Source organism: Eurosta solidaginis, chromosome 4 (assembly GCF_040869045.1).
Source record: "Eurosta solidaginis isolate ZX-2024a chromosome 4, ASM4086904v1, whole genome shotgun sequence".
NCBI lineage: Eukaryota > Metazoa > Arthropoda > Insecta > Diptera > Tephritidae > Eurosta > Eurosta solidaginis.
Genome location: NC_090322.1, coordinates 22,458,230 through 22,475,070, shown reverse-complemented (window position 1 = coordinate 22,475,070; position 16,841 = coordinate 22,458,230). Strand labels below are relative to the sequence as shown.

At 36.7% G+C, this 16,841-nt stretch overlaps 1 protein-coding gene across 1 annotated transcript in view; it reads left to right on the top strand.

Annotated features, from left to right (window-relative positions):
- LOC137248430 (zinc finger protein 91-like) overlaps window positions 1-16,841 on the top strand; it is a 92,134-nt gene that overhangs the window by 64,635 nt on the left and 10,658 nt on the right. Inside the window, exons 13-16 of the mRNA XM_067779368.1 lie at window positions 3,970-4,113; window positions 4,195-4,500; window positions 16,382-16,522; window positions 16,597-16,821. Coding sequence (XP_067635469.1) covers window positions 3,970-4,113; window positions 4,195-4,500; window positions 16,382-16,522; window positions 16,597-16,821 — 816 coding nt within the window. The remainder of the gene's footprint in view (window positions 1-3,969; window positions 4,114-4,194; window positions 4,501-16,381; window positions 16,523-16,596; window positions 16,822-16,841) is intronic.

The window sequence follows — 16,841 nt, the reverse complement described above, 5'->3', positions numbered from 1 at the left end:
GCCGCAGGGAGGGGTGCTATCACCTCTGCTGTGGACGCTGGTCATCAACCAACTGCTCAGGCAATTCGATGAGGGACCCGTAAAACTTACGGCTTATGAAGATGACTTTGCAATTGTCATAAGTGGAAAGTGCCTTCCAATTATTAGTAGTGGATCGGGCGCTTCGGGATATTCATACCTGGGCATCTAATGTCGGGTTGAAAGTCAATGCGGAGAAGACGGGTATGGTCTTGTTTACAAAGAGGTACAAGGTCCCAATCATTAGATTTTTACAGCGATCGTAAGCCCTATTCTATACTATGGAGTTCTTGTTTGGTGGAAAGCCACACAAAAAACAACATACCTCAAAAAATTAGTGGGGGTATGCAGACTATCGATGCTTAGCATTACGGGAGCCCTGAAAACGACCCCGACGGCTGCTTGAGCGCCGACCATATGGCCATAGTAGTATAGCGTCATCAATCACAAGACGAACAGACTACCTGATTCCCTATCTGCGCTTCGAGGGAGATCTTAAGGCCAAAATAGAGGTGGACGGTTGGCGCAAGGGTGCGCAAATGGCGTACGAGGCGATACATGTGTACACCGATGGTTCCAAAGTAGTGGAAACCCTGGAAGAGAATATCTTAAGCTGCAGCCGTGTTAACTTTTATATTGACAGTCAGGCAGCAATTAAGGCAATAATCTCGCATAGCACAATATCTAAATGCGTGTTAGAGTGTAAGCAGTCCCTGGAGAGAATCGGGACAGGGAGAAGCATACATCTATATTGGGTCTCAGGGCATATGGGAATAGAAGGGAATGAAAAAGCGGATGAACTAGCTAAAAAGGGCGCATCCCTTGAAGCTTGCTCCGTAGACGTCCCAATTAGGCTGGGCGAAGTTAAGCGAAGGCGAGAGGTGCACATGATCCACCAAGCAGAAAAGGCGTGGGTTCAAGCGCGTGGCTGTAAATTGTCGAAGATTATGTATAGGTCTTACAACCTTAGATTAACAAAGTTGCTTCTATCATTAGAAAGAGAGGATTGTAGACTCATGACGGGTATTCTGACTGGAAACTGCCAACCTATACAAATTGCAGATTTGCTTATGAAAAATAAATTAAAGCGATCGCTATAAAAAAATAAATAAATATAAGGCGCGATAACCTCCGAAGAGATCTAAGGCCGAGCTTCTCTTCCAATTTGCGTCGTGCTCCTCTTGATTTTCCCTACAAATTGGCCGGACGGGACCTACATGTTTTATGCCGACTCCGAACGGCATCTGCAAGGCAGATGAGTTTTCACTGAGAGCTTTTCATGGCAGAAATACACCCGGAGCGCTTGCCAAACACTGCCGAGGGGCGACCCCGCTTAGAAAAATTTTCTTCTAATTGAAAAACCTTATTTCTAAAATTTTGATGTTGCTTTGCCCGGGGTGCGAACCCAGGGTATACGGTGTGGTAGGCGGAGCACGCTACCATCACACCACGGTGGCCGCCGTGCGATCGCTATAGCTGTAAAAAATAGCCCCGATTCAAAAATCGCCATATGTATTCTCACTGACTCACGAGGGATTTATCTCAAATTTGTGCTGGCAACAATCACAGATAAATCCCTCGCGCTAGCTGAACCGGGTGCCAGAACAAAAAATGTGCCAGCTAAAACGAAAAACGGGCCAAAAATTTCGGTAAACTTTACTTTGACCTACAACTGTAAAATGGTGTTCAAAAATTATGCGAAAAAGGATAAAAATACTTGCTTTAGTGTAAATATTATTAGTTCGAAGGCGGAGGGTAAATATTAATTCCCATTCAAAAGTTATCACTAAAAACAGGTTTTGTAAATATGAAGTCCTAATGCAATTAGTCCATTTTGATCACAGAACCTGGAACGTCAGACATGTAAGATAAGCCCTATCCAATAAATGATGTTAACTATTATATCATAGGTCCGATTTACTGAAATTTCAAAAGAATATATGGTTTTCACTGCGCGTTAAATGCGTTACAATATTTGACTAATTAATTTAATAAAAATGTAAATTTTACTTAGATTTGTTTATATTTAACTCTAACTAGTCGTATTATTGTAAAATAAGTTTAAAGAAATAAATATTTTACGACTATCATTTTATTAAATGATTGAAACTATAATCGCCGAAATGTATGTCAAAAATTCCCATATTCAGATCTATTAATTTTTGTTTGGAGTGGCATCATTGATAAATGTTATAAAAAATGTGCATTTTGACAGCGCTCTCTCGAAACAAAGAGTTGCAAATCCATTCATCTATGGCGGAAACACTAAAAAACTGAAATGAAAATATTCTCTCTCAACCTCGGAAACCAATTCCCAAACTGTGTTGCAATAGTACGAAAACAAAAACATACAAGGCAAGAAATACGAAAAACGGAATCACCATAGATTGAAGTCGGCTTTATGTTAAGCTGCGCATTATCGACAATCATTTCGCCTTCACACACAATTAATTATATGCAAGCCGATTCATTTTGCAATATATACATAAAAGTATTTTTAAAGTAGTAGCATTAGAGGAAGTAGTAGTAGAAAAACGTACTAATGCACGTTTCGTATACAATCGTGGGAAAACGAAACCCTTTTCAAACTTGTTAGCAGTGTTGCCGTGAGCCTAGAAAGGAATGTATCAGTTTACAAATAAAAAAAGGTACCAATCGCATAAACATCGACTAATTTTACCAGTTTTATTATAACCATAACTGCTTTCATTTATAAATTTCAAATTATGGAGGAATTTTCAAAATTCTTCAGCTCACATACATATATCGTTAAATCCACACTGCAAAAATTGTTGGAGCATGTGTTGCATGTGTGTTTAATTTACGGCGACCATTTTTCTAATTTTAAAACTTACTTTTTTTATGATTTGAATCAACTTTTAAAATTACAACTGAAAATTCAGTTCGAGTTGTGAATCACAAAAGCGGCATTACATATTTGTGGCCTTTAGTGCGAGCGAAGCCGCCGGTAAAGCCTAGTTTATCTCAAAACGCTTAATTATTTGAACATAATAAGAGCGTCGGCAGCTCTATTTTCCACATAGCTTGGTAACTGTTAAATATGTATGTATTAAGCAAGATGAGCTGTGTTGTTATTCTCTTCCTGTGTTCTTCGCCTCACATACCTGCACTTGATCGTCCCTCACCTAGCACTTAAATGTGCAAAGCGTGCCCGTATGAGCAAAAAAACTTCGTGAGTTTTCTTGGCAGCCAGTGTACACTTTTATGACATTTAAAACTCATATGCACTGTTGCAGAATGACATTTTTGTTTTCATGGCGTTTGATGATTATTTTCTCACTGGCATACGACTTTTACATTCAGCGCTCATTCAGCAAAATAATGTGCACAATAATTTACAGAATCGCTTGAAAATTTAAAGTGTAAATTGTGTGTGCAAATGGGTTTTCAATGAGTGTACATTTTTCAGTTTTTCACAGTTGGAGAATTGACCCCCAGCTTATGGTTATCGTCGCGGCAAGCAAAGAAAGAAGACAAAATAAAAAAGAAAGTAATGAAATCAAGAGGGAAAGGAAATGAAAGAAAAAGAAAGGATAGGATAAGACAGAATAGTTAAGGAAATATAAGATAAAGAACAGGAATCCGGATCCGAAGAAGGCGGAACTAAAAATGGAACCGAAACTGTAAACATAACCGTGACAGAATACCTAACCGAAAACGAAAAAACCGTATCCAAACCGGAATCTACTGAAATCAAACTGTGTATAGGAATCGATTTATCAGTAGGACACCAAATCAAAATCTTGATCGAAACCTACAGAAAATGATGTGATTTGGCTTTTTAAGTTATTGCGCTTATGTCTGTATGTGGTATGGTTGAATTCCAAACACTGAGTGAGCTCTTGTTAATTCCAAAACATTGGCTCGAAACTTTCCACATAAAATTTCATGACTTTTTGGAACTTACGCTTATTTTTTTTAATTATTCAGGCACGAACAAATTTATGAAAGGACAAAAAAAAACCTTTGCGATATTTGTGGCAAAAATTTTACATCTAAAACGGATTTAAAAAGGCATCAACAGGCCGTTCATATTGGTGAAAAGCCCCATAAATGTGACTTATGTGAAAAGCGGTAAGCTATAATAATGGAAACCCTATCTGAAAATATATGTCTAAGTGTATTTAATCCTTACATTTTGTATTTACTAAATAGCTTTACACTTATCGCAAATTTACGCACCCATATGCGTACTCACACCGGTGAGAAACCATACAAATGCAAATACTGCGAAAGAGTATTTCCACTACGTAATGCACTGGTGCGACATTTACGTTTGCACCTGGGTAAAAATGTTCATAGATGTGAGTTTTGTCCCTTAGCTTTTCCCTCAGCTTCGGAGCGACGTTTACACTCAATCACGCATAAAGGCGATGATGCAGAGACTCGTGAGCGAAACTTGGTAGCCTTAAGGGAAGAAGAGGCTAAATTGGAGAAACAATTAGAATCTAATCCTAGAAGGTAAGAATATAGTATGACAGTCCCAAAATTTTTTGTCAAAACGGCAAATAGCCGTTGTAAACACACTTAAATTCTGTTATCGTTCGAATCGCTGAACTGTCGAATAAATAACTCAAATATTCAGAATAGCAAAATGTTCTTTATTTACAACACATTCACGTTTGTATTCTAGTTATATGTGTGTATATGGCTGATTAATATTCGTTCTCTGCAAAAAATCGTGCGATTAATTCCTAAGGAGAGCGGTCAGCGATTGATCTCTTTTGTCCACATTGGGGTATAATTGATCCCCTCTAGTCCCTTTTGGGTATATTTGGCATCAGTCAATTTGAAATTTATGTAGCCATTTGAATTGAATAAAAAACAAACAGCAACGAAAGGAATAAAACAAAAAGATTATATCGCTCATTTGCTGCAACGTCGTCATAACTCAAAAAACACAATTTTCCAGTAGAGCAATTCAAAGATTTTACATAACTGCCATATGTTGCGCATATAAAAGCATATTTTCATTTTTATAACACGTGCTAAATTTTTAACTGATCACGAAGATTTTTTTATACAACATAGATCATGATATTGGATACGTTTGTATGTTATTAACTCAAAAGTCATGTTTTTTTAGTTATGACGACGTTGCAGCAAATGAGCGATATGTGATTGAATAACCTTATTTAAGAAAAAATGCGGGGCTCTATACCGAACCCAAAATACCAGGACCAAGTGTTCCGTTATCGTAATATTTTTTTTTGGTTTTATTATTCTAAAACACTAATTGGAAAAAAATTAAGAATACTTGTGTGACTGTGGCTGTAGAGGTACGAAGAGAATATGTCCGACACTACACACATATGGATACAAAAAGGGCCTGTCGGACACTGAGGTACAAAGAGGAAGTGTCGAACAATACAAAAAAGATCTGTCCGACAGTACCCGTAGGGGTACAAAGAGAGCGTGTCGAACAGTACCCAAAGGGGTACAAAGAGGAAGTCTCGAACATTACAAAAAGGATCTATCCGACAGTACCCGTAGGAGTATAAAGAGGACCAGTCCGACACTACCCGTTCAGGCATAAACAGGTACAATTGGTCTCTCCCCGGGACGTGCTCAAACTAAAGGGAGCACTCCAACCCATATAAAGAGATTAGAACTGACTATAGTCGCATAGTCCTTTGCGACACATCCCGGATTCATTCTAGACTAATCACATTTTTTACAGCAATTGTTTATTGCTGTGTACTTGTATGTGTGTTTGCTTTATTTTTTTCGCTCTTAGCTGCTGTTTATATGTGTATGTGTGATTGCCTACTTTGCTGTTATTATTGTACAGCATTTATTTACTAGCGGCATAGTGGTGTATCGAAAATGATAATATTCGCCACAATACGTTTTTTCAGCGTTAAGTATCGTCCAGACCAGCACACTCTCCTGAGTATATATGTACCTGGTAGAAGGCATTTATTGAATGAACGATATTCGTAGTTATTTATTCACCGCAATTACAAGTGTTCCCATTAGTGAAAAGGCAGGAGCGTCTCCACGGGAAGGAACTGGGGGAGAACCCCCGCCGTATGCTGAAACGTATTTTGCTTAGGTCCGGCTAAGACCCGGTTTTTCAGCACAATTTCAACTCAGTTTGTCAGTTAAACTGCGCTTAAACTTATTCTGCAGTTTTTCAGTATACTTTAACTGAAATTTAAGCTGAGCTTAAGCGTTGATCTGGCAGGGTTAAACTCTAGTTAACCTATCAGTTATTTGCGTTTGTTCGAAATGGCGTCGAATATACCGAACAAGCATTTGGGCTTGACTACCATTAGAGCTCGTGTTGATAACTAGGCATATTTCTAAAATCTCAAGACTTGTTTCGAAACAGTGGCTCAACTTGAGAATCATAGCGTACTCAGAAAAAGAGCGGATTTTTTTTTATATGTATATAATTTGTTTTTGATTAATTACACTTCATTACTGCTATCAACCAGGTGTTTATTTCTCACAATAAACAGCTGCTGGTTTTGGTGGTAACACCTTGGAGATTTTTTTCAACTCCACCTCAAATCGATATCCAAAGTAGGATATAAACTGGAGAGATGTTTTGGATATGCATTTGAGAACTGTACATTTCCCAGAACCTCTCAAAGGTTGGATAATAATTTGATAATGATAATAACGTTGGAGATCGACTCGAGAACTATAAATTTTACACAATTTATCAAAGTTTGGATAGTGATTAGAGAATGAAGTTGTATATCAACTGGAGAAATGTGTGGCCAATTTGTAGGGAAAAATCAAGAGGAGCACGACGCAAATTGGAAGAGAAGCTCGGCCTTAGATATCTTCGGAGGTTATCGCGCCTTAGATTAATTTTTTTTTTTTTTTTTACAATATGTATATTTCTTTAAACGAAAGTTATTGCAAAAAACCAGGGTGCGGAGAACGCTCAAAATACGATCTCTCAAACAACTTATCGCTCAATTAAAATTGAGTGCTTGGCATTTCTCGCGAGTGAGAAATCGAATTTGCCTACGAATTAATAAACAATCTCTCACAAGATACAACAATTTTCACAAACTAATACGAGCGACAAAACTTCTTTTCAAGCGTGGTGATTCGATTTTTCGGTATCGATCGTTATTTGCGAGCGTCCACTGCAAAACTCAAATATTTTCTCGTTTTAAAAAGATCGATCGCGATCGTTCGTTTGAAAATCAATATGATGTTGTAAAATAAACAATCTTTTAAATAATGGTGATGCAATATATTTGAGTTTTCCCTTGATAAGTTGAATGAAAATAATATCTTTTTTTATAAGTAATATGTGAAAAATTTAATTAATTAATTTTTAGATAAATTGTAAATAAATTACAATTTTTTTTTAAATGTTCTCATACATTAAGCCATAAAGGGTTCTCCCCTCTTAACACAAAGAAAAGTTACTATTTTTGTAATAAGCATTTAACAAAACTGAACAATTTACTTGAATTTATTTCTAATTTATATGTATTGCGATCGTCTAGAGTAGGTCCCAAGTACATACAAAATTATCACTAATGATAAATTCTACAAATGCATATACATATGTACATTGGGGTGGGTGTTGTTATAATGAAAAAGTTTTTCAAGGCATCTAAGTCTGCAAGTCTGATATTTCCTGCTGGAGTACTTGGGAGGCTTTTATCATGTTTCTCCCGTTGTCTGATGTAGTTGAATAAATTTGTGTCAGTTAAATTTGATATTCCCGTAGGCATTTTAATATTTCCTCTTTTAAGAAATGTGCCGTATGCCACTTTTTCAGTTGTATCATACCAATAGTGTTTATCACAATTTTAAAATCTTTGATGTGTTGAATATTTATACCCAATATACTTTTTCCCATAACATTTTTTAAACATAACATTTTCTTGGAAAAGTTTTGTTTCAAAATATTTTTTATGTTATCTGATATAAGGTTCACGTGTTCAACGATATTTTTAGAATTCACATTTAAGTTAAACTTTTTTCATAGGGTGCAATCATTTGCTTAAAATATAGTTCGTCGTCGAAAATTCGAAAGGGTATGTTTTTTACAGTTACCAGTCCAACACAACATTTTATAAACTCGGTTTTATTTAATTTTACACGACTTGAGTCCTTACTTGCACTTGTGGATGGTTCCACTTCACCAAAGCTATGTTTATGTATGGTCTCGTAGTGTCTTTTAATGTTTCCTAATATATGCCCTTTAAGCTCTTTTTCGCATAAAAGGCATTTTGACAAATTGGTATCTTTATTAAAGGCCACAAGTTTTGCCTTGTCAATATTCGACGTTTTCCCCATTTTTTTGTTTTTTTTTTATTAATATAATACTAATAAGATTAAAAACAATATACCACGTATATATAACTTTTTTTCGACTGATTAAACTGAACTTTTTGCATTCGCACCGTAGGAAGAACAATCGCGATTGCTCAAAAATTCGATCTCTCACGATAAATGCTAAGTTCAACGAACGTTCGTTAAAATATTTTTCGTAGTTGAGAGACTGCAGACAATAATTTTGTGTATACACATCGAAAACGAACGAGCGTACAAAGCGATCGATCGCGGCGGAAAGGCTGCTGTGAAAAGTTGTTTATCTAGTCTCTCAAAAACGAAAAAGGTATACATATATTGTTTTGCAATCGTTCGTCCTTATAAGTATTTATCGCGAGAAAATCATGTTTTTGAGCAATCGCGATCGAATTTTTGCGCATCCTGCAAAAACATATGTTACGATGACTCCTCGGACAAATTGGCTGACTGACAGAGCTGGGTAGTAATGATTAGTTTAGGTAATCAATACCCGTCGATTTCCCATTACATGTACTTCAGAAAAGTAATCAATTCCTTTCCTCCACAGCAAAGGAATTGATTAAATTTCAATTCCCAAAAGAAAAAAAAAAAAAAACTACCAAAAGAAATTTCGTTTTATGAGGCTCAAGTACAAACAATTTTTTGTTTGTAATTTAGAAAAAAAAATACTTTGTTCAAAAGTAATTTCTGCCCAAGTACTTTCGAAAGGAATTGCAAATGTAATTGAAAATTTTCCAATTATATTACAAGGAATGGAAAAACTACTGTCGAATTTCCCATTCCTCAAAGGAATTGCAACAGACACACAACAGACTGTCAATGATTTCGCAACTCGACTCTCACACCTGCTCTCTGAGAGCACAACTCATCCTGAAGGAATACAGGAGCAGTGGTATCATATCTCCAAAGCACTTCGTACTGTCGCCGAGGAAAAAATTGGTTACCGGCGGCCACGAAAAAACAACTGGTACGATGAAGAATGCCGCGATGCCACCGAAAGAAAATACGCTGCCTACAGGGCTACGTTAAAAGCGAGCGCGACAAGAGGAGTGTGTGAACGCTATCGTGAGTTGAAAAGGGAAGCGAGACGCCTTTTCAGGAAGAAAAAAGCAGAAGCAGAAAGGCGTGAGTGCGAGGAGCTTGAGCTGCTAGCCACCAGGAATAACGCCCGAAAATTTTACCAAAAAATACGGCGACAGACGGAAGGTCTTAAGACCGGGGCAAACTCCAGTAGGAACGAAAACGGCGACCTTGTAACTGATGTCCAGAGAGCGCTTGGATTATGGAGGGAATACTTCTCTGCTCTCCTAAATGGAGGCAGCAATTCACCGCGCAGAGATGAAGAACGCGCCCGATTATGACGAAGTTAGAATAGCAATAACCCGATTGAAAAACAACAATGCCGTGGGCGCTGATGGATTGCCTGCGGAGATATTCAAGTACGGCGGCGAGGAGTTGGTAAGGCGCATGCAGCAGCTTCTTAGCAAAATATGGGCGGACGAGTGCATGCCCGACGGTTGCAATCTAAGTAATCTTTGCCCAGTCCAAGGGGGATACTGCAAAATGCACCAACTATCGTGGAATCAGCCTTCTTAATATCGCATATAAGGTCCTTTCAAGTGTATTGTGCGAAATATTGAAGCCCACCGTGAACCGGCTGATTGGACTTATCAGTGCGGCTTCAGACCTGGTAAATCTACCATCGAACAGATTTTCACAATGCGCCAAATCTTGGAAAAAACCCGTGAAAAGAGAATCGACACACATCACCTCTTCGTCGACTTTAAAGCCGCCTTCGACTGCACGGAAAGGAGCTGCCTATATGCCGCTATGTCTGAATTTGGTTTCCCCGCAAAACTTATACGGCTGTGCAAAATGACGTTGAGCAACACCATCAGCTCAGTCAGAATTGGGAAGACCTCTCGGAGCCGTTCGAAACTAAACGAGGTTTCAGACAGCGTGACCCCCTATCGTGCGATTTCTTTAATTTGATGTTGGAGAAAATTATACTAGCTGCAGAACTTAACCGCACTGGAACAATATACTATAAAAGCGTGCAATTACTGGCATATGCTGATGACATTGATATCATCGGCCTAAACAGCCGCGCTGCTAGTTCTGCTTACTCCAAACTGGAAAAAGAAGCGGTAAAGATGGGTTTGATGGTGAATCAGGACAAAACGAAGTACCTGCTGTCATCGAGCAAAGAGTCAGCGCATACGCGCCTTGGCAACCACGCTACTGTTGGCAGCCATAATTTCGAAATAGTAAAAGGCTTCGTTTATTTGGGTACCAGCATCAACACTAGCAACAACATCAGCTCTGCGAAGAATCAGTCTTGCCAATAAATGCTACTTTGGACTAGGTAGGCAATTGAAAAGTAAAGTCCTCTCTCGGCAAACGGAAATCATACTCTACAAGTCATTTATCGTTCCCCTCCTATATGGGGCAGAAGCATGGACCATGACAACAGCAGATGAAGCGGCTTTGGGAGTGTTCGAGAGAAAAGTTCTTCGAAAGATTTATGGACCTCTACGCGTTGGCGATGGCGAGTACCGAAGAAGATTTAATGATGAGCTGTACGAACTATACGCAGGCATCAGCATAGTCCAGCGAATTAAAACGCAGCGGCTGCGCTGGCTAGGCCATATTATACGATTGAAAGATGATGCTCCGGCCAAGAAAGTGTTTCTATCGGAACCCGCCTATGGAAGCAGATGTAGAGGGCGGCTCCCACTCCGTTGGAAGGACCAGGTGGAAAACGATTTAAACTCCCTTGGTGTGACCAATTGGCGCCGGTTGGCGGAGCGAAGGAGCGACTGGCGCGCCTTGTTGGACGGCCATAACCGTTTAGACGGTTAAGCGCCAATTAAGAAAGAAAGTAAAGTATTTTTTTTTTTTCAATTACAAACAAAAAATTGTTTGTACTTGAGCCTCAAAAAACGAAATTACGATTGGTCTTTTTTTTTTTTTTTTGAGGAATTGAAATGTAATCAATTCCTTTCCAGTGGAGGAAAGGAATTGATTACTTTTTTCAATTACTGAGTAATGTAATGGGTAATGTAATGGAATTGAATTTACCCAGCTCTGCTGACTGATAGACAGATGAATGGATGATCAATGTTAACTTAAATTTAATTTTTCTGTTGAGGGAGCCGGTTTTTTCGGGTGACTTAAATAGGATATCAAAAAATAGTTACGCTACCGAAAAATCGGATTTGTTTTCGTGATTGCTAAATAATAAATACTGTGGTTGTTATTTCATTCTGCTGTGGTGAGTATTCGTACTAAAGTTTTGTGCTGTTTTGTCTTCACTAGTTTTCGTATACATACGCAATATTAAAATTTTAAATGATTGATTTAAGAATGCTTGCTCTTCATTCATTCATTTCTTGTTAAGGAATGTGGATTAAAAGTTAAACCATTCTACATTCAGTAGTGGAAAAAACGAATCCATTCCCGAACTCATAGAAGAAAGAATGAAGTTATTGAATGAAACAGAAACATTTTTCAACACAGAATAAGCATTCAAATGAATGAGTGTGCACACACTTCTAGTACCAATCAGTTATGAAAAATGTCGTACATGCACAAAACCCGCTCAAATATCACATGGTTGCATTTAATTAAAGCCACTTCAAAATATCTACACAAAAATTTAATTATTGCCCGTAATGACCAGTTTTTTCGAAATTTAAATGGTAATAAAGCACAAAGAAGTTAACTGGAAAATTATTCTTATTGAAGTTTTCCTAAAAATTTAATAATAATAAAAGCAAATGACAAAGATTTCAACATCACTGTTCCGAAAATTGTCATCGTTCTAAAAAAGCGTTGCCAATGTGCCATATACAAGGCTTGCATGAAAAAGTACTAATCTACATTTCAACGTCCTCAATTGTTGATTAAACAATTGAAAGTTATATATTATAAAAGCTCTTAAGTTCGTTCATATATTCTTCCTAGCGGTTTATGGTCAAATACTGTATCTATACTGGTTTCTGAGTTTGAAAGTTGCAACAGCAATATACTATTTTTCTCTATTTTCTAAGAAAAATATTCTTATAAACACAATAGTTAGTAATTACAGTCATTTAAAGTAGGCTCTATAGGTAGTTGTAGCTTTTTTGATAGCAAAGAAAATTAACTTTGAATAAAAATCTGCTCAAGTAAGATAGAATTCAACCTACAAATGTCATGCAAATAGACAGAGAGACTAAGGGTCCTTCTCAATCACTCGGGTCCTATATTTATATTCCGTCAAACACTGTCAAAACATCAGCTGTAAAAAACTTTAGTCCGATGGAGCCACTCAATCTCTTTGTATGTATTTAAATTTAAATGGCTTAAATTCAAGTATCCGTTTTTGTTATATTATCGACAAAAAATATCCACAATTTACTCTATTTGGCCAATGCACAATGTGTTCATTTACAAAATCCATGTTACTACAATAGCAAAATAAGTAGGACATATAGAACCATTTTGACATATAGCCAGAAAGCAATAGATTGGCTTTGCGAAGTTTAAGAGAAACTGAATAGAAAGAAACATTTACTGGCATATTGCGATGATTTAAGGCAACTGTAGTTTCACCGTGTGATTCGCGGTTCGAATCTCGGTGGAACCTTAGATAACATTCGAAATTTACTGATGATTATGTGGCGGTTTTCGAAATGTTAAAATCGCAGTATGCCGGTAATGTTTGTTTCTTTTCAAAAATAATGATTGAATATTCAATTATTATAAGTCGGTATTAAGCTCATGAATTCTTAAATATTAAACTACTTGAATAATTAGAAGGGACTATTATTTCTATTGATACATTTTACGTCTTTTTTGCTCCCAACTCCTAAATTGATTTAACATCTCTGATGGCAATGAAAGTATACCAAAAAATAACCTTGGCGAAAAAGTATTTAGTCATATATGTAATTCTCCTATATTGCTGCAAAAGGCTAGGTACATTCCCAAACATCAGAGTGCCGATATATTGCTGTTTAGACGTTTTTGTTTTTGTATTCAATAATCGAATGTACCGAAATTTTAATTTTTTCTTGTCACACTTATGCTGCTACAATCACAAAAATTTTATAGGCTGTCTTGTTTTGATTTCGAATTCAAAACACATTGCGAGCATTTTCAATTAGCAATATAGGAGTATTACATATATGTATTTAGTACTGAATGGAAAAAAAGTGCATTCATTTCAAGTTTACATTCATTAAAGATTGGGAATGGTTCCTACATTCACACTCTATATTGAATTATATTTTACCATTCAATAACACATACACTTTAGCTTTGAGTTAAATTATTTTGAGCCATTCAGGAATGGAGATTTATAATATGCAACCAAAATTCGCAATTTTTTAAAAGAATGCTGAGAGAATGCACACTCAATTGATTCAATCTTTTTACAACTCTGTTGTATAGCCGAACGATCTCGGGAACGGCTCAACCGATTTAAATGAAATAATGTATCACCTTCTAAGACTTTCTACCTAGATGTTGCCACTCAGAATGTTTCACAAGGTTGCCACCTATTCGAAATTAAAAAAATGGATGAGATATGCCGATATGGGTATCAAACGAAAGGTATTTCACTCCGCATTACAATAGGGACATTTTTGAGTAGAGTTGTCATTTAGGGTTGCCACCCATTCGAAATTAAAAAAAAAATTGTATGAGATATGCCGATATGGGTATCAAACGAAAGGTATTTCACTCCGCATTACATAGGGACATTTTTGAGTAGGGTCGCTATTTAGGGTTGGGGCAGTTAGACGAAATAGTACTCTACTTACTCATATTCTATTAAAGCTTTAAAGGAGAACATTAAAGCTAAAAATCTTCGTTAAAAAATGTTACACATGATTCGACTTAATTTTCTTAATTTCACGCAATATCAAGGCACCGTTGCAAATTCTAGCAGAATATATTTAAATGCATATTTTTGGCAAATATGAAATGAATAATTGCAATTTCTCACAGATTCCTATTAGAAAGATTTCTCACCATAGCAAAAAGATATCTCACCATGGTAATTTGCTAGCGTTGAACACTAGAGGCATATGTTCAATTTGAAAACGATATCTAACCATTTAACTACTTACCAACAGATGGCGCTTAGGGAAGTAAGTTGACATTTAATTAAACTAACTGATAGTTGTCATTCGTGACATTTACAAGTTTTTGGAATGTAATAAAATTGTGAGACTTTCATAGAGTATAACTAAAAAAATTTTTGAAATTAATATTTCGGCGAATGAAGATACTCGACCTAAATAACTTAGTTCTCGATTTCACTAATTGTCATAACAATCCCTTATACTATATGCTGGAATTACCCATTTCAAATTTTTCGTTCCAGTTCATTTTGCGGTTAGTGTTTGATATGTTTTTGAAATCTATATTTAAGGAAATCAAATATTGGTAAGTAAAAGTATATAATATATGTACATATAAAAAAAAGTTGAGTTTGGATGACATGTAGAACAAAATATATTATGCGGCATACTCGAAGATTGCCGAGCAAAGCTCGGTCGCCGAGATAATGCTGTAATACAACAATTGGCAGGCGGTCAATGAATGGTGAAATTATTTTTAAACCTCAAAAACACAACAATTCAATTTGCTAGCCGAATAAGCGAAGAGCAGTTGATTTTTTACTCACACCATTAATCATTTTTCCGACACAGCAATGAGTTTGCATTCGTTCGTAGAAATGCTGCGCGTAAAATAAAAAATTTTAAAATTTAAAAAAAATTTTTTTTTTTAATATTTAAGAAATGAATGGGCTAGTTTTTATTTTAAGTAGTTAAGCTTTTAAAGCTAAGTATAAGGATTCGTTTCGAGAAAGTTGCATCCTTATCCCTTTATCTAATAGTGTCCTATAGACATAAAGTTTTAATGGTTAGTTATGACCACGGAGAACATATCCTTGCACGTTTTTTTTATTTCAACGGACTTATTCACTGTTTACAAAAATAAATAATTTTCACTACGGGGTACATTTGGTAAAATGGTCATAACTTTTTCAAATAAATATTTGCCAAAGTATTCCGTTGTTGCTGTAGCGTTAGGGACACTCCCCAAATGCCTTGGGTGGTGTTATCGACACCGGTCCTTTGCCGGATGCAGATCCGGTAACAAGCACCATAAAGGTACTAGCCCGACCATCTAGCAAACGATTTGGTATGACCACATGAAACCTCGTAGGCCATAACGCCCTCCCACCCCCTAGATCCATCAGGAGTTCGGAGTCGCCAGAGCCTCGGCTGTTAATGAGAGAGGATTCGCCACGGGTAGGTGAGGTTGGCAATTGGGTAGGATAAGTTATACATTGCGCAGGCAACCCCTTGAATCAATTTGGTATTTTAGTCGCCTCTTACGATAGGCATACCTACCGCGGGTATATTCTAAGCCCCCCTAACCCGCTGGGGGTGCCAAATTATTGTATCGAATTTAGGGAAATTCCGCTTATTTGCAACCTTCTGCTTACGTTCGTATCGCTAAACTGTTGAATACAACACTCCAATATTCTGAATTACAAAATGGTCTTTATTAGACAACTTTGAAAGTACTTCGCAATTAAACTTCACTTCGCAACTGATAGCGTGCTTAAATCAAACTGCTTAGTCATGCCTCAGCTGTGCTACTTTTATACTCTTCGGTTTCCTCGTTCACCCATTTCTCCTAAGGTCTAGTAATTTCTTGAAATTGATGTTTTTTTACCAGCTATACACGTGTATATTTGTAATTTGTGTCCATATTCATGTGTATATGTGAGCGAAGTAGTAGCTGATGATGACATGTGTTTGTGAGTATCTCTCTGCTACTTGTATGTATGTGTGTACATGTACATTCAAGTGTGGCACCTTGCTTTATTGTTGTTGTGGTTTTATTAACTTAGTATCAGATTAGTGATGTGAGTATCACTTAGTTTACTAATATTCGTCACAGTATTTTCGACTTAGGATACTACATTCATTAATGATCGTTTATAATTCCGCGGAAATATACGTACCGTTTTTTATTTTTTACTGTCCAGACACAAAATAATTGATGAAGGGATGAAACGGCATCCGTGTGGTATTTGTGGTAAACTTTTTTTGAGAAAATTGCATTTAGAACAACATCAACTACTTCATAGTGGTGATAAGCCGCATCAATGTGAAATTTGTGAAAAGCGGTAAGTTGTTATAAAAACCTTATTTCATCGTGATTATCTCAATTCACCCTAATCTTTTTTTTCAACACTAATAGTTTTGTACAAATTCAAAACCTACGCCGTCATTTACGTATTCATCTGGGTGACAATGTTTTCAGATGTGAGTTTTGTCCTCACGCTTTTTCTTCAGCTTCGACGAGATGTGTACATTTAGCAACGCACGAAAACGAAGATCCAGAGACGCGTGAGCAAAATATGAAAGCCTTAAGAGAACAGGAGGCTACATTAAAGCAACAACATTTTGAGATGAAAACTACAGAGTAAGTTTATAACGTTTATA